A 21,366-nucleotide genomic window follows, 5' to 3' on the forward strand; every position below is an offset into this window, starting at 1 on the left:
TGCCCATCGGTGGACTGGATAAAGAAAATGTGGTACATATCCATCATAGAATACTATGCAGCCATAAAAAATAACGAGAGCATGTCCTTTGCAGGAACATTGATGGAGCTGAAGGCTATTATCCTTAGAAAACCAACATAGGAACAGAAAACCAAATATCGCATGTTCTCACTTATAAGTGGGAGCTAAATGATGAGAAAACATGAACACGTAGAGGGGAACAACATACACTGGGGCCTACCGGAAGGTGGAGGGTGGGAGAAGAAAGAGGATCAGGAAAAATAACTAATGGGTACTAAGCTTAATACCTGGGTAACAAAATAATCTGTGCAACAAAACCCCATGACACGGGTTTATCTATATAACAAACCTGCACATGTACCCTTGAACTCAAGGTTAAAAATAAAGAATTATTATTATTATTATTATTATTATTAGTTTGAGTCAGAGTCTTGCTCTGTTGCTCTGGCTGGAGTGCAGGGGCATGGTCTTGGCTCACTGCAACCTCTGCCTCCCGGGTTTAAGTGATTCTCCTGCCTCAGCCTCCTGAGTAGCTGGGATTACAGGCATGCACCACCATACCCAGTTAATTTTTGTATTTTCAGTAGAGACGAGGTTTTCCCATGTTGGCCAGGCTGTTCTCAACCTTCTGACCTCAGGTGACCCACCCATCTCTGCCTCTCAAACTGCTGGAATTATAGGCGTGAGCCACCACACCTGGCAGAATTATATTGTTTTTAAACTTAGCATTATATAATGTTTTTAATAATGTTATTTAGTCCTTATGAGTAGATTTTTAAAAAAGACTCTTTCCTGGACGGGCGCGGTGGCTCACACCTGTAATCCTAGCACTTTGGGAGGCCGAGGCAGGCGGATCACCTGAGGTCGGGAGTTTGAGACCAGCCTGACCAACATAGAGAAACACTGTCTGTACTAAAAATACAAAATTAGCCCGACGTGGTGGCACATGCCTGTAATCCCAGCTGCTTGGGAGGCTGAGGCAGGAGAATCGCTTGAAGCTGGGAGGCAGAGGTTGTAGTGAGCCGAGATCACCCCATTGCTCCAGCCAGGGCAATAAGAACAAAACTCCCACTCAAAACAAAACAAAACAAAACGAAATACCTCTTTCCTGACTGTAAAAGTAAAGCATATCTGTCATTTTAAAAAATACAGATAATATGTGAAGAAAGTGAAAAACTACGTTGGATATTTTGAAGTGTATCCTTCAAGACTTTTTTTTTTTTTTTTTTTTTTTTTTTTTTTTTGAGACGGAGTCTCACTCTGTTGCCCAGGCTGGAGTGCAGTGGCCGGATCTCAGCTCACTGCAAGCTCCGCCTCCCGGGTTCACGCCATTCTCCTGCCTCAGCCTCCCGAGTAGCTGGGACTACAGGCGCCCGCCACCTCGCCCGGCTAGTATTTTTTTTGTACTTTTTAGTAGAGACGGGGTTTCACTGTGTTAGCCAGGATGGTCTCGATTTCCTGACCTCGTGATCCGCCCATCTCGGCCTCCCAAAGTGCTGGGATTACAGGCTTGAGCCAAAATGGAATCATACCATACATGGTTTTAGTTCCTGTTTTCCATATCAATAAATATATAGCGGCATGTTTAATGTTTTTATGAATATACCATGATTTATATATTCTATTAGTGACATTGCAATTGTTTCCAAATTGTCACTATTGTAACAGTCCTCATCTTCTCCCCTTAGGACTAATTCTTATAAGTAGAACTGATGCGTCACAGAGCATGCACATTTAAACACTTTTAAATACATTGTTTACCAGTCTCACTGCCAGTAGAAACGTATGTAAAGGTTCCTTTCCCCTTGCTCTTGCCAATATAATTATCCTTCTTAATACTCACAAAATAATCCAGAATTAATGCTCAGAAAATAGACCTTCCATTTTGGAGGCGGATAAGTGGAAGGTTCATTCTTCCCCTTACAAAAAAAAAAAAAAAAAAAAAAAAAAAGACGGTTGCTGAACATCCTGGCATAGAGGACAAGTGAAAAAGTTTCGGGACTCAAAGGTGCTCCTCCAAAGCCCCGGGCCTCCGGGCTACCCCTACTTGAAGCCGCTATGACCCTGTCCTGTGGCCGGGGTGGCCGCTGGGTGGCGAGGGGAGGCCCGGGCCGACGGCGGTCCCACCGCACTGTCGCGAAGGAAGGCGAAGAACAGGGCCACACTGAGTGGGGACAACTGGGCCGCGGGCCCAGAGGACACGAAGGAAGGTCCGGGAGTAGAAATTCCGAGTTTCAGGGAAGAAAAGGTGGCTCGAGTGGGGAAACCGTGGCAGCAACGGTCTCTCATTGCCGGGACCCCGCCGTGTGCCGGCCAGGGACGCGAGGGGGCGCTGCTGCCGCGCCAGGGGCCAGGGTCCTGAGGTCGCCTGAGCGCCTCCCGGCCCTGCCCTGCCGGCTCAGGCTACACCCGGACTCTGCCCACCGTGTTTCCGCCGTCGGCTTCGGGTCCCTGGTGGGCTCGCGGGTGGGAAGAGCCGGGGTGGCGGGACTTTCGCCGACACCCCGCGCCCCGCCTGGTGGCTGCGCACACTAGGCCGCCGACGGGACTGCCCGCGTCTCAGCCCCTCCTCTGTGAAGCGAGACCGCTGGGGTACCTGCCCCAGGGAAGGCCGCGGGGAGGGTTACAGAGCCCGTGGGCACTGGCGGGGATCTTTATACACCCCCAAAACACATCCCACCCAGTACTCAGCACCCCGCACCCAACAGCCGGCACCGAGGGCTTATTATTAACAACTTCCTGGAGGCCGCAGGGGCAGTGCGTGCTGTGTCCCTTCTCCCTTTCAGCGCTCCCTAGACCTCTGTCCCAAATCAGAAAACAATCTTACAAACTGTGCTTTCTCTTGGGGAGCCCCCACCACGGCGTAACCTAGCAGGCAGGAATGGCACACGTGCAGGAAAATGAGTTCAAAAGCCTTACCAGGTGGTGTCAGAATCAACAGCATCTGACAGTACCCTTGGGAGAAGGGGCGCCAGCCTCTCCTGGCGAGCTGTGCGCTCTGCCAAAGTCCTCGCTCGACCCCGCACATCTTGCTCCGTTCCCTAGTCCAGATCCCAGCAGGAGGAGCCAGCTGCGGCCACCCCTAAGAATGAGGAGATGGGAGCGGGGTGGGGGGCTGGGCTCTGTGTTGGCAGTTGCCATGGCTTTGCTCCGAGTTCTGGAGCCAATCTGCCCACTCCCTGAGACGGCCAGGTCACAGAAGCAGTAGGTCAGAAGCCAGAGGGGACGTGGGGAGTGCCACTCTGGAGCCTACCGGCACACCTGCTGAGATGGAGGCCTCAGATGGGCAAGGGGGTGAAGGGGACAAGCCACTAGAGAAGGTGAAGTGGGGTGTGAGGGAGGGAGGGAAAGAGCGTCCCGGAGGGGCTGGTTTTGGAAAGTAGAGAACATGAAATTCAGGAGAGAAGAGAAGAACAATGGTAGGGTACCTGAGATAGCAAGAGGCCTAAAGCACAAGAATGTTCATTCATTCAGAAGTTTATGCTTGACCTGTGTTCCCGGCGATACGATGGGGAAGAGGTCGCCTCTCGTTGTTGGTTATTAAGACTTGAGAGTATGTGTGTGTATACACATGGTCTGTGTGTGGTTGTGTGGTGTGTGTGCTGTGTTGGGAGAGTGGATCGGCCAGAGTCCTGTCTCCAGGACCTGGAGGAGCCTGTGTCCCATCTCCTCTCCATGCACCTCCCTCCCTTTCCCAGGCCTTTCCTTTCAGAGTGGTCTGGACAGGTTCTTCCTTGTTCTCCCCCAACACAGACCAAAATTCATACTTTTCTGAGAAGATGTTGAAAGGTGGCAAATCCAGTTCTGACGTCCAGTGTTATTTCACAGTCACTTTGCTGCTACTCATTTTCGGCTTTCTTTTTTCTTTTTCTTTTTTTTTTTCCTTTTTTTTTTTTTTTTTTTTTTTTGAGATGGAGTCTCACTCTGTCACCTAGGCTGGACTGCAGTGGCATGATCTTGGCCCACTGCAACCTCTGCCCCCTGGGTTGGAGCAATTTCTCCTGCCTCAGCCTCCTGAGTAGCTGGGATTACAGGTATGCGCCACCACACCCAGCTAATTTTTGTATTTTTGGTAGAGACAAAGTTTTGCCACTTTGGCCTGGGTGGTCTTGAACTCCTGACCTCAGGTAATCCACCCATCTCGGCCTCCCAAAGTGCTGGGATTACAGGTGTGAGCCACTGCACCCAGTTTTGCTCCATCACCCAGGCTGGAGTGCAGTGGCTCCGTCTCACTCACTGCAACCTCCGCCTCCTGGGTTCCAGCAATTCTCCTGCCCCAGCCTCCTAAGTAGATGGGATTACAGGCGTGCACCACCACACTTAGCTGATTTTTTTGTATTTTTGGTAGAAATTGGGTTTTGCCATGCTGGCCAGGCTGGTCTTGAACTTCTGGGCTCAAGCAATCCACCCACCTCAGCCTCCTAAAGGGTTGGGATTACAGGCGTGAGTCACTGTGCCTGGCCTAATTTTCAGCTTTCTTTGCCCCACTGTCATGGTCAAAGGTTCTTTCTTGTCATCACCATCATTCACTTTTTCTTTCTTTTTTTTTTTTTGAGACGGAGTCTCGCTCTGTTGCCCAGGCTGGAATGCAGTGGCCGGATCTTAGCTCACTGCAAGCTCCGCCTCCCGGGTTTACGCCATTCTCCTGCCCCAGCCTCCCGAGTAGCTGGGACTACAGGCGCCTGCCACCTCGCCCGGCTAGTTTTTTGTATTTTTTTTAGTAGAGACGGGGTTTCACCGTGTTAGCCAGGATGGTCTCGATCTCCTGACCTCGTGATCCACCCGTCTCGGCCTCCCAAAGTGCTGAGATTACAGGCTTGAGCCACCGTGCCCGGCCTCATTCACTTTTTCTGAATGGTCATTGGATGCATGGTTTATTAGTCCATTTTGCATTCCTATAAAGGAATACCTGAGGCTAGGCAATTTATAAAGAAAAGAGGTTGATTTGACTCACAGTTCTGCAGGCTGTACACGAAGCATGGTGCCAGCATCTGCTTCTGGTGAGGGCCTCAGAAAGTTTGCAAGCATGGCAGAAGATGAGGGGGAAGCAAGCTTGTCATACGGTGAGAGAGCAAGCAAGAGAGAGAGGAGGACCTTTCAGACTCTTGTTACCAACCAGCTCTCACATGAACTGACAGAGTGAGAACTTACTTAATTAGGGCAGGAAGGGCACCAAGCCCATTCATGAAAGATCCACCCCCATGACCCAAACACCTCCCACTGGACCCCACCTCCAACACTGGGGATCATGTTTCAACATAAGATTTGGAGGGGACACACATTCAAACCGTATCACGTGACATGATGCTAGAGGCTAGGGATGCAAAGAAGTGGGCCCAGTCTGATGCAATCAGTAAACATTTGCCAAGTGAGTGAGTCAATGAATCCCTGTTCATTCCCCCAAGGAGTTGCTTCAATCTTTTGATGCCTCATTGTTCTAATCTGTGACCAGGGTTAATGATATTGAAACTGTCCCTAGAAACTTTATAAAATTAATCAGGAAGACAGAGGGGAAAAATGAAAATTAACTGAGCTTGCAGCCCATTCAGCATAAATCATGAGGTCAGCCTGCTCTCTGATGCACTTCCTTGGAGTTCTTTGGTGCCTGTTTCCTTAGATTCCGTAGATGCAGCTGGGTGCGGTGGCTCACTGTAATATCCTAGCACTTTGGGAGCCAAGGTGGGTGGATCACTTGAGGTCAGGAGTTCGAGAGAAGACTGGCCAACATGGTCTCTACTAAAAATACAGAATTAGCCAGGCGTGGTGGTGCATGCCTGTAATCCCAGCTACTCAGGAGGCTGAGGCAGGAGAATCACTTGAACCCGGCAGGCAGAGGTTGCAGTGAGCAGAGATCATACCGCTGCACTCCAGCCTGGGTGATAGAGTGAATTTAAAAAAAAAAAAAAAAAAAAAAAAGGCCGGGCACGGTGGCTCACACCTGTCATCCCAGAACTTTGGGAGGCCAAGGTGGGCAGATCACGAGGTCAGGAGATTGAGACCACCCTGGCTAACACGGTGAAAACCTGTCTCTACTAAAAACACAAAAAATTAACTGGGCATGGTGGCACGTGCCTGTAGTCCCAGCTTACTTGGGAGGCTGAGGCAGAAGAATCACTTGAACCTGGCAGGCGGAGGTTACAGGGAGCCGAGATCGCGCCACTGCACTCCAGCCTAGGTGACAGAGCGAGACTCCATCTCAAAAAAAAGACTACCCAAGCACGGTGGCTCAAGCCTGTAATCCCAGCACTTTGGGAGGCCCAGGTGGGCAGATCTTGAGGTCAGGAGATCAAGACCATCCTGGCTAACACGGTGAAACCTCGTCTCTATTAAAAATACAAAAAAATTAGCCGGGTTTGGTGGCGGGCACCTGTAGTCCCAGCTACTCGGGAGGCTGAGGCAGGAGAATGGTGTAAACCCAGGAGGCGGAGGTTGCAGTGAGCAGAGATCGCGCCACTGCGCTCCAGTCTGGGCGACAGAGTGAGACTCCATCTCAAAAAAAAAAAAAAAAAAGAATTCCATAGACATTGTTACGAGATGATATTTCCTTAACTGCTCTGTAGATAACAGCTCAAACATTACGAAGCATTGAGGTTTCTCTTTAAAATATTATTTCAGGTTCTACATATCACTCAAACTACAGATAGATGGCAGGGGTTCTAAAGAGCCCCTCAAAAACCTGATTCACCAGAGAATGCAGTTTCCATGTCCACATAATTTCATCCCCCTGACCCTGACCAATCAATGACCACAGTTTTTTCAATCCCTCCTCCTCCATGATCTCCTTAAAAACCCCAGTCCAGAGCTCCTTGGGAAGATAGACTTGAAGGACTCCTTCCATCTCCTCACTGAGCACCCAGCAATCAATAAACTCTTTCTCACAGTGACATGATCTCGGCTCACTGCAACCTTCACCTCCTGGGCACAAGCAATTCTCCCACCTTGGCCTCCTGGGTAGCTGGGACCATAGGTGCACACCACCGTGCCCAGCCAATTTTTATATTTTTTGTAGAGACCAGGTCTCACTATATTGCCTAGACTGGTCTGCTGCAACTTTTGCTGTCTCTATATATTGGATTGTGAGTGTCCAGCAGGCATATAAACCTGTTGGTCCTATAACAACATCTAACCTGACAGAGTTTGTGGGAGGATAAAGTGAGTTAATGTTTACCAAGTGCTTTGTAAAGTTACCAAGTAGAATATGCTATGATTATTATAAAAGAAACAGGTGGAATATTCTAGGTTTTCTAAGCAGAGATTTTCAGAGATGGGTTTCTTTGCCCAAGGCTCTCTCACATCCATGCTGGGTCAAGAAGGTCAGAGGGCAGTGGAGAAGGGCTTTGGCTGCCATTTGGGTCAGTCCCCTGCCCAGCACTGCCCCCAGGAGTAACAGTCCAAGCCCCCGGCTTAGTGCCCCCTGCCTCCTCCCAGGTGACGAATGTGCCATGCCTGGAGACAAGCTCCAGCACCAGCCCTGCCAGAGACTCGCTCATGCGCCATGCCAAGGGCCTGGATCAGGACACCTTCAAAATTGTGAGTAAAGAGCCAGCCTGGAACCCTGTCCCCTTTTCCCCATTGGTCAGGAGGCCTGAGTCAGGAAATGACAAGCCTCAGGCCCACAGTGCATTGCCCCACTTGTCTTACTCTTGGGAAGGACTTTTGGTGAAATGTGCACCGGAGCCACCTCCCAAAACACGCAGCACTGGGCCACTCAGGGCTGTGGTATCTGCTGGATACCTGGGACTGCCCATCTGCCTCTTCTTTTCTCCCACGGCCCCTCACCTCACCTGTTGCCTCCTCAGTGTAAAGAATATCTAAGACCACTAAAGAAGTTCCTGCGAAAGTTGCACCTGCCCAGGGACCTTCCCCAGAAGAAGAAGCTGAAGTACATGAAGCAGAGCCTTGTGGTCCTAGGGGACCACATCAACACCTTTCTGCAGCATTACTGCCGAGCCTGGGAAATCAAACACTGGAGAAAGTAAGGCAGTCTCTTTGCTCTGCTCCCCATACCTACTCCTGGGCAACCTTCTCTTCATTCAAGGGGACACCTTAGTTGATCCCCCAGTCCTTCATCTTTATGTGGAGGAGTCAGGAGCCTAGTGGGATGGAGAGAGCTACTAGTCACTCAGGACAGCCCTGATTGCACCTTGTCTCTGACTGAACAACTGCGTGCAGGCGCTCAACACCAGGATAGGATGTTCAAGTTTGGGCAAATCCCCACCCCTCCATTCCCCCAACCCCAAACCCCAAAGGGGCATGTGGTCCATATTCCCCTGGGTGGGTCCTGACCCTGAGACAAATGCTGGAGGGAGGAAGCATGTGCTCCGCCTCCCCAGCCTGAGGTCTCCCCCTTTGCAGGATGCTCTGGCGGTTCGTCTCCCTCTTCTCAGAGCTGGAAGCAAAGCAGCTTTGCCGACTTTACAAGTACACCAAGAGCAACCAGCCGGCCAAGTTCCTGGTGAGGCATGAGACCTTCCACCCGGGCACAGCTGAGGGTTGGTTGGTGTGTCCTTAGACTTGGGGGGAGGCCTGGGACTGACACACCCAGAGCCCCTCTGGTTCTTCCCAGGGCTCACTGCCAGGGCAAGACTCTGCTGCTCGACCTTTACCCCTGCCCTGGGCACAGTGGGCTGAAGAGGCCGAGGCTTAGCATCAAGTTCTCCATATGTATTTGATACAGGGGCAGGCGAGCCCCCAAACTGGGGCTCAGCCCGGGAATGTTCTTGGTTTTGCCCAGAAAATAATTTAAGGGTGAGCTGGTGGTATTAAACAGTAAGTTTATGGCAGCGGCAGCGTAGAGTAGCAGCAGAGGCACTGCTCCTTGCGGAGCAGGGCTACCCTATGGGCAGTGTGCCCAGAGTAGCAGCACAGGGGCAGTTCTGTGCTCATATTTATCCCTACTTTTAATTACATGCAAATTATGGGACGGTTATTTGGAATTTACCAGAAAAAGGGTAGTACTTCTGAGTTGTTGCCATGGAAAGGAGTCCCAACTTCTAAGTGTTGCTATGGTAATAGTAAACTGACATAGCATTGGTAGGCGTGTCTTAGGTAGAGGTGCTTACACCCCTTCCCTGTTTCAGCTAGTCTTTTTTTGAGATGGAGTCTTACTCTGCCATCCAGGCTGGAGTGTCATGGCGTGATCTTGGCTCACTGCAACCTTCGCCTCCTGGGTTCAAGTGATTCTCCTGCCACAGCCTCTCGAGTAGCTGGGATTACAGGTGCATGCCACTGTGCCTGACTAATTTTTGTATTTTTAGTAGAAACAAGGTTTCACCATGTTGGCCGGGCTGGTCTCGAACTCCTGACCTCAGGTGATCTGCCCGCCTCAGCCTCCCAAAGCGTTGGGATTACAGGAGTAAGCCACCGCGCCCAGCCTACCACTCTTCATGTTGTACGGGCTATAGGTTTTGCCCAATGTATGATGACATGTATCTACCATTACAGTACGATACAGAAGAGTGCCACGGTCCTAAAAACCCCCTGTGCTCCATCTATTTGTCCTTGCCCTCCTGCCCCCACTCCCCTGACAACCACTGATCTTGGTTCACTGTCTCTGTAGTTTTGCTGTCTCAGAATGTCATATCGTTGGTATCATACAATATGTAGCCTTTTCAGATTCATATCAAACCTAGTATGAAATTTTCATACTAGGTTTCATTAGAATCCATTGGTTTCAGGAGGTCCATGAGGTCAAAATATTGCAGGGACTCCTGGGTGTTTGCAAAGCACACTTTGAGAACCACTGGTCCAGAATAATAATCATAGATAAAGCAGTTGTAAAGGCATTCTACGTGCCAGGCACTTTATGTCCCTTCGAGTAATATTCAAAAGTAACCCTAAGTGGTAATTAGGATTATTGTCCGCAGTGTGTAAAAGAGGATCCCAAATACAGGGAAGTAAGTTAATTTGTCACAGTCTTTATAGCAAGTAGGAAGGAAGAGGCAGGGTTCAGCCTCCATCTGTCTGGGATGAGAACCGTGCTCTAACGGCGCCCTCCTCTCACCACTCTCGCGGTGCAGCCCTAACCAGGTCCTCTCCCTCTCTGCAACTGATTCTTCCTCTGACCATGTAATGATTGGATCATTTCAAAGATTTCTCTTCTTAATAAGAGGAGCTGCCACTTTACTGATTTCTAGATTTCTGGATTTCACTGGCCTGAATTTTTTTTTTTTCTTTTCAAGACAGAGTTTAGCTCTTGTCACCCAGGCTGGAGTGCAATGGCAAGATTTTGGCTCAATGCAACCTCCACCTCCGGTTCAAGTGATTCTCCTACCTCAGCCTCCTGAGTGGCAGGGATTACAGGCATGCACCATCACGCCCGGCTAATTTTTGTATTTTTAGTAGAGATGGGGTTTCACCATGTTGGCCAGGCTGGTCTCGAACTCCTGACCTCAAGTGATCTGCCCTCCTCGGCCTCCCAAAGTGCTAGGACTACAGGCATGAGCCACCACACCAGGCAGAAACATTTATATATATAGTCTTTGAATTTTAATTTCAAAATTCAGGCTGTCAATTTATTTCATTTTTAAAAATTTTACTTTTTTTTAAACAGACTCAAAGCTTACAAAGGCTCCCTTTTTTTTTTTTTTTTTTTTTTTTTTTGAGACGGAGTCTTGCTCTGTCACCCAGGCTGAAGTGTAGCGGCATGATCTCGGCTCACCGCAACCTCCGCCTTCAGGGTTCAAGGGATTCTCCTGCCTCAGCTAACCGAGTAAGGCTCCCAATTTAATTTTTGTTAAGTTAGGTCTTTTAAACAAATATCATTTCATTGCAAAAAACCAGTAAGACACTGCAATTCCAAAAAGAGATGGAAGACATGATCTCAAAATAAAGGACGACCCAGGAAGACATCATTGGCAGCCTCCCTCCATGTCCCCACAGTCCTTTCTCTCCCACATCTGTGATTCCTACCCCATCCTTTTGGTTAGCAAGTGTGAGGGGCAGGCAGACCTCAGTATTTCTCAACAAATGCGGGGCCGGGACTCTGAAGTTCAGGTCCCCCTCTTCTCAACACTCTCCTTAACATGGAGGCTCCGTGGCAGGTGGCATTCTGCGCCTCGGATGCACCGGAGAGATCCTTGCTGGCCGACCAGGAAGACAGTCTGCCGAAGCTCTGCGATGCCTGGGGACTGCACGGCAACATCAGTGGTGTGAAGGAGCGGCTGTCCAAGATGCAGGCCCCGGGTCAAGGGAGCCCCCTGCCCGGGGAGCCAAGATCCCAGGATCATGTCAAGAGAGGTAATGCCCATTTGGTGTTGGGGTGATGCCTGGACCCAGGGGTTTGTGAGTGGTGTCTGGGTGTTCCCCAAGAGTAGACTCAAGCAGCCAGGAGCCTCTGCCCCGAGCCTGACAAGTTCCTCTTCCCTCCTTTCCATCTTCTCTTCATCCTGCATTTTCCTTTCTGTCCATCTTTTCTTCTCCTTCTCTACTTTCTCTTTTTAGTCCCCCTCTTCCCCAGGTGTGCTCATTATAGAAAGGTTTTTGTTTTATTTTATTTTATTATTTATTTATTTTATTTATTTTATTTTTTCCAGATGGAGTCTCTCTCTGTCACCCAGGCTGGAGTGCAACCTCTGCCTCCTGGGTTCAAGTGATTCTCCTGCCTCAGCATCCCCTGCAGCTGGGATTATAGGTGCCCACCATCATGCCTGGCTAATTTTTGTACTTTTAGTAAAGACAGGGTTTCACTGTGTTGCCCAAGCTGGTCTTGAACTCCTGAGCTCACACAATCCACCCGCCTCAGCCTCCTAAAGTGCTAGGATTACAGGCATGAGCCACCATGCCTGGCCTTTTTTATTTTATTATTATTATTTTTAGGTTTTTTTGTTTGTTTTGTTTTTTGAGATGGAGCCCCACTCTGTCGCCCAGACTGGAGTGCAGTGGTGCAATCTTGGCTCACTGCAACCTCCGCCTCCCGGGTTCAGGTGATTATCCCGCCTCAGCCTCCCCAGTAGCTGGGATTACAGGTGTACACCACCATGCCCAGCTTTTGTATTTTTAGTAGAGACGGGGGTATCACCATGTTGGCCAGGCTGATCTCAAACTCCTGGCCTCAAGTAATCTGCCCACCTCGGCCTCCCAAAGTGCTGGGATTACAGGTGTGAGCCACTGTGCCCGGACCATCCCAGTTTAAGTTGAGGATGTAAACAGACAAGAGAATGAAGACCAGTCTATAACAAAGATGCTCTGGGCCAAGCAGTCCATGACTCAGATGAGGAAAGTGAGCTCTGGGCTTCTGGACTGGCTTCTCTCTGTACCAGGGGCTTTGTATCTGTTAATTTCACTCAACCTCTGTAGCATCCTCATGAGATAGGTGTTATTATCTCCCTTTTACAAACAGCTGTCTGAGGCCACAGGGCAAAGAATGTGTCAAACGAGACAGGCTGCCTGAAGGAGGTAAATTTGGGACAGGCTTTAAAGAAAGGGATAAGGATATGGATGAAGGAAAGGAGGGAAGTGGGAATAAAGTGCAGAGGTGAGGGGCAATGAGTAGGCAGCCTGGGCTTGGTGGTGAATGGAAGAGGATTTGAGAGGTACACGGAGCGAAGTAACAGGAAAAAGTCTTTGATGATGGGTTTCATGCAGTTATTAAAATTAATAACATTTTTATTAGTATAAATATAAACATAGAGAAAATTTGATTATACAGATAAGCAAAAATAAGGAAATATAAACATCACATTGTCATCACCACTATTAACACTTTCCAGATCTTTTTTATGTATATATGTGTGTGTGTGTATATATATATATATACATAAAACAGATATATATATTTTGAGATGGAGTCTTGCTCTGTTGCCAGGCTGGAATACAGTGGTGCGATCTCCGCTCACTGCAACCCCTGCCTCCCGGGTTCAAGCGATTCTCCTGCCTCAGCCTCCCAAGTACCTGGGACTACAGGGGTGCACCACCATGCCCAGCTAATTTTTGTATTTTTATTAGAGATGGGGTTTCACCACGTTGGCCAGGATTGTCTCAATCTCTTGACCTCGTGATCCTCCTGCCTCAGTCTCCCAAAGTGCTGGGATCACAGGTGTGAGCCACTGGGCCCAGCCATAAATATATATTTTTTATTTTTATTTTTTTGAGATGGAATTTTGCTCTTGTTGCCCAGGCTGGAGTGCAGTGGCGCGATCTTGGCTCACTGCAACCTCCGCCTCCCGGGTACAAGCGATTCTCCTGCCTCAGCTTCCCAAGTAGCTGGGATTGCAGGCATGCGCCACCATGCCTGGCTAATTTTGTGCTTCTAGTAGAGACAGGTTTCACCATGTTGGTCAGGCTGGTCTTGAACTCCTGACCTCAAGTGATCCACCCACCTTGGTCTCCCAAAGTGCTGAGATTACAGGCCTGAGCCACCATGCCTGGCCTAAATATATATATTTTAAATGAAATGAGATCATGCTGTACATGCAATTTTGATTTGGAGTTGCTTTTCTTTTTTTTGAGATGGAGTCTCACTCTGTTACCCAGGCTAGAGTGTAATGGCGTCATCTCGGCTCACTGCAGCCTCTGCTTCCCGCGTTCAAGTGATTCTCTTGCCTCAGTCTCCTGAGTAGCTGGGATTACAGGCACGCCCCACCACGCCGTGCTAATTTTTGTATTTTTAGTAGAGACAGGGTTTCACCATGTTGGTCAGGCTGGTCTCAATGGAGTTGCTTTTTTTAAGTTAATGGTATCAACCTATCTTTTTTCTTTCTCTCTCTCTTTTTTTTTTTTTTTTTTTTTTTTTTTTGGTGTGTGACAGGGTTTTTCAGTCCTCGCACCCAGGCTGGAGTGCTGTGGCTTGATCTCAGCTCACTGCAACCTCAACCTCCTAGGTTCAAGCGATTCTCTTGCATCAGCCTCCTAAGTAGCTGGGACTACAGATGCACACCACCGTGCCTGGGTAATTTTTGTATTTTTTGTAGGGATGGAGTTTTGCCATGTTGTCCAGCCTGCTCTGGGACACCTGGGCTCAAGCTATCCACTTGCCTCTGCCTCTCAAAGTGCAGGGATTACAGGCGTGAGCCACCATGCCTGGCCCTGTATCAAGATTTCTATGTCAACATTTTCATTTCATCTAATAATTGGACTAAACACTCCATATTCAAATTTTCCCTACAGCCAGAGAACTTTTGCACTGGCTTCTCAAACCATGCATTTCACCTGGTCATGTCTTAGGTTTAAATCTTTAAACCTAAGAAAGTCCTTTTTTTTTTTTTTTTTTGAGACAAAGTCTTGCTCTATCACCCAGGCTGGAGTGCCATAGCATGATCTCAGCTCACTGCAATCTCTGCCAGGTTCAAGCGATTCTCCTGCCTCAGCCTCCCGAGTGGCTGGGACTACGGGCGCACACCACCACGCCCAGCTAAGTTTTGTATTTTTAGTAGAGACGGGGTCAGGTTGGTCTCGAGCTCCTGACCTCAAATAATCTGCCTGCCTCGGCCTCCCAAAGTGCTGGGATTACAGGCTTGAGCCACCGTGCCTAGCTGTTTTCTTTGTTTCTTTGTTTGTTTGTTTTACATTCCTGACCTGTTGAAAAGATGAGACTTCTATTCAGCAGTATGTTCTCCTTCCTGATTTATTCCCTGTTGCTACTTTTTGACATCTTTTAGCTTGTTCCTCTAGAAACAGGATTTGCAAGTCTTCATGGGTTCAAATTAAACGTGTTTTTGGCTAGAGGCTACATAAGTGATGAGGTTATGCTCTTCCCATTACTACCTGACAAAGCACAGAGTAACTCGTGGACCCACCGGGAATGGGCTAAGATTAGTCACCGAGTCTATCCTTGCAATGAAAATCACCTATGTGGTATTTCTTTGGCACTATGTTAATAAAGTCAGTTATTTTATTTTATTTTATTTTTTAATTTATTTATTATTATTATACTTTAAGTTGTAGGGTACATGTGCATAACGTGCAGGTTTGTTACATATGTATACTTGTGCCATGTTGGTGTGCTGCACCCATCAACTCGTCATTTACATCAGGTATAACTCCCAATGCAATCCCTCCCCCCTCCCCCCTCCCCATGATAGGCCCCTTATTTTTGATTTATTTATTTTTTTGAGACAGAGTCTCACTCTGTGGCCCAGGCTGAAGTGCAGTTGTGCAATCTCAGCTCACAGTAACCTCAGCCTCCCCGGTTCAAGCCTCCCGAGTAGTTGAGATTACAGGCATGTGCCACCACGCCCGGCTAATTTTTATATTTTTAGTAGAGATGGGGGTTTCACCATGTTGGCCAGGCTGGTCTCAAACTCCTGACCTCAAGTGATTCATCCACCTCAGGTTCCCAAAGTGCTGGCATTACAGGCGTGAGCCACCATGCCTGGCCATAAAGTCAGTTCTTAATTAAAACTTGGCAATGGGGTTTGCAAACAGTACTGGGAATTGGGTCATGAGGCCTAGGAGACGAGCAAGGAAGAATCAGAGGTTGGAGCCAGAGGTCAAGGAAACTTGGGTCTTGCCCTGACTCTTCCACTAACTTGCTGTTAAGACTTTGGGCGGGTCATTGCCTTACCCTGGACCTGGGTGACAGTCCTCGTCTGTAAACTGGGGACAATGCCATCTCTCTACAGGGTTTCTCTGAGAAAAGACTAAGTGATATAGGTGGGAAGCAAGATAAGATTTTGCTATTCTTCCTCTCTGCCCCTATAACACCCCCCATGTATTACAGACTGAGATTCTTACTGTTTGTGATGTCACTGACTGTCTCTGACCTTCTCTTTTTCAGATTCTTTAAGGGAGCTTTCTCCAAAACCAAAACTCAAGAGAAGGAGAATAAAGGAAGCCCCAGAAACTCCAGAGACTGACCCATAAGAAGACCAGCTGGGACAAAGGGCCAGCTTGCCCTGGCTCTCAGAGCACGGGGAATGGAGACCAAAAAGGGAAAAGAATTGTCCTTATCAAAAGGATTCTCAGGTCTTAATTAGGAATAAATGAAGTGGGAAATAAACATTCTTATGACAGTTCTACCTCACTTGGCCAACAGCCATCATTCATACATTTTTAATTTGTTTGAAAAATATTTGCCAGCCACCTTCTAAGTGGCAGGTGTCCCACATATGCACAGATGAATACGATGTGGTCACTTTGTTGAGGACCATCACAGTCTAGTGGAGCAGACAGACATAGAAAAGACACAACAGCAGGTGACTGGAGCAGGCCTCAGGGGAGTTAACAAAGGAGCTGGGTGTTTGCCAGGGGAGCACACAGGTAGGGAGGGAGGGAGCCTGGGGTCAGGATGGCAAGCCTGGCAGCCCGCCTGCATCATCTGGACTTCATTTAGTGGGTAGCTTGGGATGGGCAGTGGCAAGAGATGTGTCAAGCAGTGGAATGAATGGGTGTGACTAGGGTATTGGGGAGATGTTCTGGTGACTGTGAACAAAGTGCATGGTAGTGAGCAAGGCTAGAGGCAGGAGACCAAACAGGAAACAACACTGATGGTCTTAGCTAACATGATGGCTCGAGCCAGCAGTCACAAAACCACAGCCTGCGCACTAAAGTAAGGCTACCGATGTGTTTTGTTTGTCCCTGGTCATGTTCTACTTGTTTAAAACACTTTAAGGCTGGGCATGATGCCTCATGCCTGTAATCCCAGCACTTTGGGAGGCTGAGGTGGAAGATCGTTTGAGTTCAGGAGTTCCAGACTAGCCAGGGCGATATGGCAAAACTCCATCTCTACAAAAAAATTAGTTGTTCATAGTGACATGCACCTGTAGTCCCAGCTACTTGGGAGGCTAAGGTGGGAGAGTCGATTGAGTCCATGTGTTAGTCTTTTCTCCCACTGCTAATAAAGACATACCTGAGACTGAGTACTTTATAAAAGAAAGAGGTTTGATAGAGTCAGTTCCATGTGGCTGGGGAGGCCTCACAATCATGGCAGAAGGCAAATGAGGAGTAAAGTCACATCTTACATGGCAGCAGACAAGAGAGTGTGTACAGGAGAACTCCCCTTTATGAAACCATCAGATCTCATGAGACTTATGAGAACAGCATGGAAAGAAACCCACCCTCATGATTCATTACCTTCCACTGGGTCCCTCCCACAACAAGTGGGTATTATTACAATTAGAGGTGAGATTTGGGTGGGGACACAGAGCCAAACCATACCATTGCACCCTGGCCCTTCCCAAATCTCATGTACTCACATTTCAAAACCAATCATGCATTCACAAAAGTTCCCCAAAGTCTTAATTCATTTCAGCATTAACCAAAAGTTCAAGTCCAAAGTCTCATCTGAGACAAGGCAAGTCCCTTCTACCTATGAACCTGTAAAATCAAAAGCTGAGTTAGTTACTTCCAAGATACAATGGAGGTACAGGCATTGGGTAAATTCACCCATTCCAAATGGGAGAAATTGGGCAATATGAAAAGACTACAGGTCCCATGCAAGTCCAAAATCCAGCAGAGCAGTCAAATATTAAAGTTCCAAAAAGATCTCTTTTGAACTCCATGTCTCACATCAAGGTCATGCTGATGCAACAGGTAGGTTCCCATGGTCTTGGGCAGCTCTGGCCCTGTGCCTTTGCAGGATACAGCTCCACTCCTGGCTGCTTTCATAGGCATTGAGTGTCTGCCGCTTTTCCAGGCACATGGTGAGCTGTTGGTGGATCTACCATTCTGGGGTGTGGAGGGCAGTGGGCCTCATCTGACAGCTCCATCAGGCAGTGCCCCAGTGGGAACTCTGTGTGGAGTTTTCCCACCTTACATTTTCCTTGCACACTGCCCAAGCAGAGGTTCTCCATAAGGGCTCCACCCCTGCAGCATACCTCTGCCTGGACATTCAAGCATTTCCATACATCCTCTGAAATCTAAGTGGAGGTTCCCAAACCTCAATTCTTGACTTCTGTGCATCCACAGGCTCAACACCATGTGGAAGCTGCAAGAGTTGGGGCTTGCACCTTCTGAAGCTATGGCCCAAGCTGTACCCTTTTAGCCATGCTGGAGCAGCTGGGCTCTAGGGCACCAAATCCCGAGGCTGCACATAGCAGGAGAGCCCTGGACCTGGCCCAGAAAAACATTTTTTCCCTCCTAGACCTCTGGGCCTGTGATGGGAGGCGTTTCCAAGAAGGTCTCTGACATGCCCTGGAGATATTTTCCCCCATTGTCTTGAGGATTAGCATTAGGCTCCTCCTTACTTATGCCAATTTCTGCTGCAGCTTGAATTTCTCCCCAGAAAATGAGTTTTTATTTTTCTATCACATCATCAGGCTGCAAATTTTGTGAACTTTTTTTTTCCAAGCCAAACTGTATCCAGCTTTATTAAAGATACTTTCCATAAACAATCATGGTATTTCAGGTAGGACATGGCCAGACAATCATTAACAGTATAAAACAACTTTCAAACTCCCAGGATTCTTCAATGGACTACCAAAAAGAAAGTCACTATAAAATCCAATGAAGTCTTCATCTGATGCTCTTAACAGGGAAAGTTTAGAGAGAGGTTGACGTTTCACATTCAGCATGTTGTTTAATAGCTTTTCACAAGCCGACCCTGACTTTCAGGAAGTGAAATGAAAATAGCAGAATTTATCTGAAGATTCACAATCTAGAAATGGAACCACTGCTCTTTTGACAGGTGCCATCTCAGTGGCATCACTGGAAAGTCCAGATTGTCTGACACACTGGTAACCAATGACTAGGGATCAGGTCCCAACAGACGTCTGGGCTTAAGGGAGTTAAGTGTATGCTGAAAGGTGTAAAGGGAGAAGAGGACATAAAAACAGATTTGTTTTTCCATACCACAAGGCTTTTGTGCCAAGGTAGCCATGTGTGTCAAAAGTAGGGAATCCCTCTTCCTGAGAGCCAAAATGAAGTCTCTCAAAAATAGAAGTGAAAGGTGTTTTCCCCGCATCAGTTCAGCTTCGGAGACATTCTATTAGTGACATATGCCTCTTCCCCCAGAAACGACAACGAAGTGTTCTGTGTGCTAACAGCATAGCTTTAAAAAAAAAAAGTGAAATAAAATTCTGCATTTTTATAAAACTTGATAAAAAATAGTATTTCAAACTGTATAGTCACCAGATGTACACACAGTTATCAAAAATGCACACACTTCATTTGGCATCTCCAGCACCTTCAGCTTTCTGTGCCTGGTCTGTTTTGGCGTCTCCATTTTCTGCAGAGTTATTCCCCTCCTTGCCAGCATCAGCTTTTCCCTTTTTCCCTTTGGGTAGCTTCTCTCCCTTCTTTGCAGGGGCCTTTTTACGCTTGGGCTCTGGCCTTGGAAAAGCAGGTTTAGCAGACAACCTCGGGGATCTTCTCTGTGGTTCGTCCTTCATCTTGACTTTATCTTCTTTAACATCCCCTTCAGCCTTTCTCTTGGGCATGGTGGCGGCGACGATGGCATCGGGACTAGGCACTGGGCGCAGGATGCAGGGGCGCGGGGTTTGGTTGGTCCGGGGATCGTTCTCGCCTCTTCTTCCTCCAAACTTTGTGAACTTTTGTCATTTCCAGGAGGGAAAGTAGGTCCAATTATTCCCCAAAAAACATAAATGACATATTCTCCAGGGCTCTGCCTGAGGCAGCGGCATTTAGGGTGCAGGGCTGCCCTGGAGCAGGAGAGGTCAGGGCGGATGGGTGTGACTCTTCTCCCTCCCTCCCTCGATTTGTGTTCAGAAGTGAGTATCGTCATAGACTTACAACGCTAAACTGAACATCAGTCTAGTCTCGAAGAAGGAGTTCAGGGAAGCATGAATGGGGGAAGCAGCCATTTCTTTCTTCCTTATCGTCACCGCCTCCTAGAAGTGGCAAGATAAGACGGCCAAGGCACAGGCCTGGGGCCAGCCTGGCTTGGTTAGACCCTGACAGTTTTGCCAAAGCAGGGAGGATTTCAGAGAGACGGGAAGTCGGGCAGGAGGGTGTCCATGATGACTACGGGCTTTCCAATGTTTTCTACTCCTGAGAGATTTCACTGACAAGTGGAATGTGGCTGTTTTGGGAACAGTCCAAAATACGAAGTGTCCCCAGTGGGCAAGGCAGCACTGCCACCTAGAGGAATTATGAGACACTACAGCCTTGTTCTTTCAACCAACGTGTGCAAACCAGCGTGTACAAAAGGTGAAGAGGAGAGAAGGGGGCCAGGGGTTCCCTTATCAACTTTGAGAACCAATCGGGACGCCTAAAGGCAAAAATAGACAACAAGTGAGGCTTGGTTTTGAAGCTTTCTTTTTTATTTTTATTTTTTCCTTAGATGGAGTCTCGCTCTGTCACCCAGGCTGGAGTGCAATGGTGCAGTCTCGGCTTACTGCAACCTCCGCCTCTCAGATTCAAGCGATTCTCCTGCCTCAGCCTCCCAAGTAGCTGGGCTTACAGGAGGGCGCCACCATGCCTGGCTAATTTTTTTTTGTATTTTCAGTAGAGACAGGGTTTCACCATCTTGTCCAGGCTGGTCTCGAACTCTGCTGGCCTCCGCCTACCAAAGTGCTGGGATTACAGGAGTGAGCCACCACACCTGGCCAATTATTATATTTCTTGTTTATTAACTGTCTTCTCCCTTAGAATGTAAGTTCTACAAGGTTAGAGATTTTTGTCTGTCCTGTTCATTGCTGTATCCAAAACAATTACAATAGTATTCAGCATGTAATAGGTACTTAGCAAACTTTTAATGAATGAACGAACCCAAAACAGAGAGTTCTGACCAACCACCTCCTGGTTCAGAGGGGAAAACAGAGGCCCAAGAAGAAAGGCGACTCTTCTAAGCAGAACTGCAACTACCACTCAGGTCCCCCAGGCCAGCGCACTTCCTACATACCAATAATGTATGTTTCACCTACTCTCGGCCCACACACTCATTTCTCACAAGATGGAAATAACCCTCAAGACTAAAATGTATTACTTCTTCTCCTTCTTCTATTTTTTTTTTTTTTTTTTTTAAGACAGTCTCACTCTGTCACCCAGGCTGGAGTGCAGTGGTGCAATCTCGGCTCACCACAACCTCTGCCTCCCGGGTTCAAGCGATTCTCCTGCCCTGCCTCCAGAGTAGCTGGGATTACAGGTGTGCCCCACCACACCCAGTTAAGTTTTGTATTTTTAGTAGAGATGGGGTTTCACCATGTTGTCCAGGCTGGTCTCGAACTCCTGACCTCAGGTGATCCGCTCACCTCAGCCTCCCAAAGTGCTGGGATTACAGGCATTAGCCCCTGTGCCTAGCCAAAATGTATTACTTCTCTTAGGATTGTTTTAATTTTTTAAAAGTATCTCTACCCAAAAGTATAACACTGGATTGGGAACACCATAAACAGGTTGTTGGAGAAGCTATTGGGAAGTGGGAAGCCTTGGTGGAAATCCCCAAATCATACCTTGGCCCATGCTGTCTTAGAGATGAGGCTCATCCTAGAGAAAATACCTCACTAACGGAGC

The 21,366-nt window shown here is 48.0% G+C and overlaps 2 protein-coding genes and 1 pseudogene across 2 annotated transcripts; 2 read left to right on the forward strand and 1 right to left on the reverse strand.

Annotated features, from left to right (window-relative positions):
* Nucleotides 1-1,964: 1,964 nt before the first annotated feature.
* Nucleotides 1,965-6,905, forward strand: LOC144335450 (uncharacterized). Its single transcript, XM_077970835.1, has 2 exons — nucleotides 1,965-3,512; nucleotides 6,253-6,905. Exon 1 carries the CDS (start codon nucleotides 2,080-2,082, stop codon nucleotides 2,554-2,556), a length of 477 nt encoding a protein of 158 aa, XP_077826961.1. The 5' UTR covers nucleotides 1,965-2,079; the 3' UTR covers nucleotides 2,557-3,512; nucleotides 6,253-6,905.
* On the forward strand, nucleotides 3,187-15,977 carry CHCT1 (CHD1 helical C-terminal domain containing 1). Its single transcript, XM_015120013.3, has 6 exons — nucleotides 3,187-3,341; nucleotides 7,450-7,551; nucleotides 7,821-7,996; nucleotides 8,377-8,476; nucleotides 11,064-11,259; nucleotides 15,737-15,977. Exons 1-6 carry the CDS (start codon nucleotides 3,291-3,293, stop codon nucleotides 15,820-15,822), a joined length of 711 nt encoding a protein of 236 aa, XP_014975499.2. The 5' UTR covers nucleotides 3,187-3,290; the 3' UTR covers nucleotides 15,823-15,977.
* Nucleotides 15,978-19,041: 3,064 nt separating this feature from the next.
* On the reverse strand, nucleotides 19,042-19,334 carry LOC114673239 (non-histone chromosomal protein HMG-17 pseudogene; annotated as a pseudogene).
* Nucleotides 19,335-21,366: the final 2,032 nt, after the last annotated feature.

Source organism: Macaca mulatta, chromosome 16 (assembly GCF_049350105.2).
Source record: "Macaca mulatta isolate MMU2019108-1 chromosome 16, T2T-MMU8v2.0, whole genome shotgun sequence".
Classification (NCBI taxonomy): domain Eukaryota; kingdom Metazoa; phylum Chordata; class Mammalia; order Primates; family Cercopithecidae; genus Macaca; species Macaca mulatta.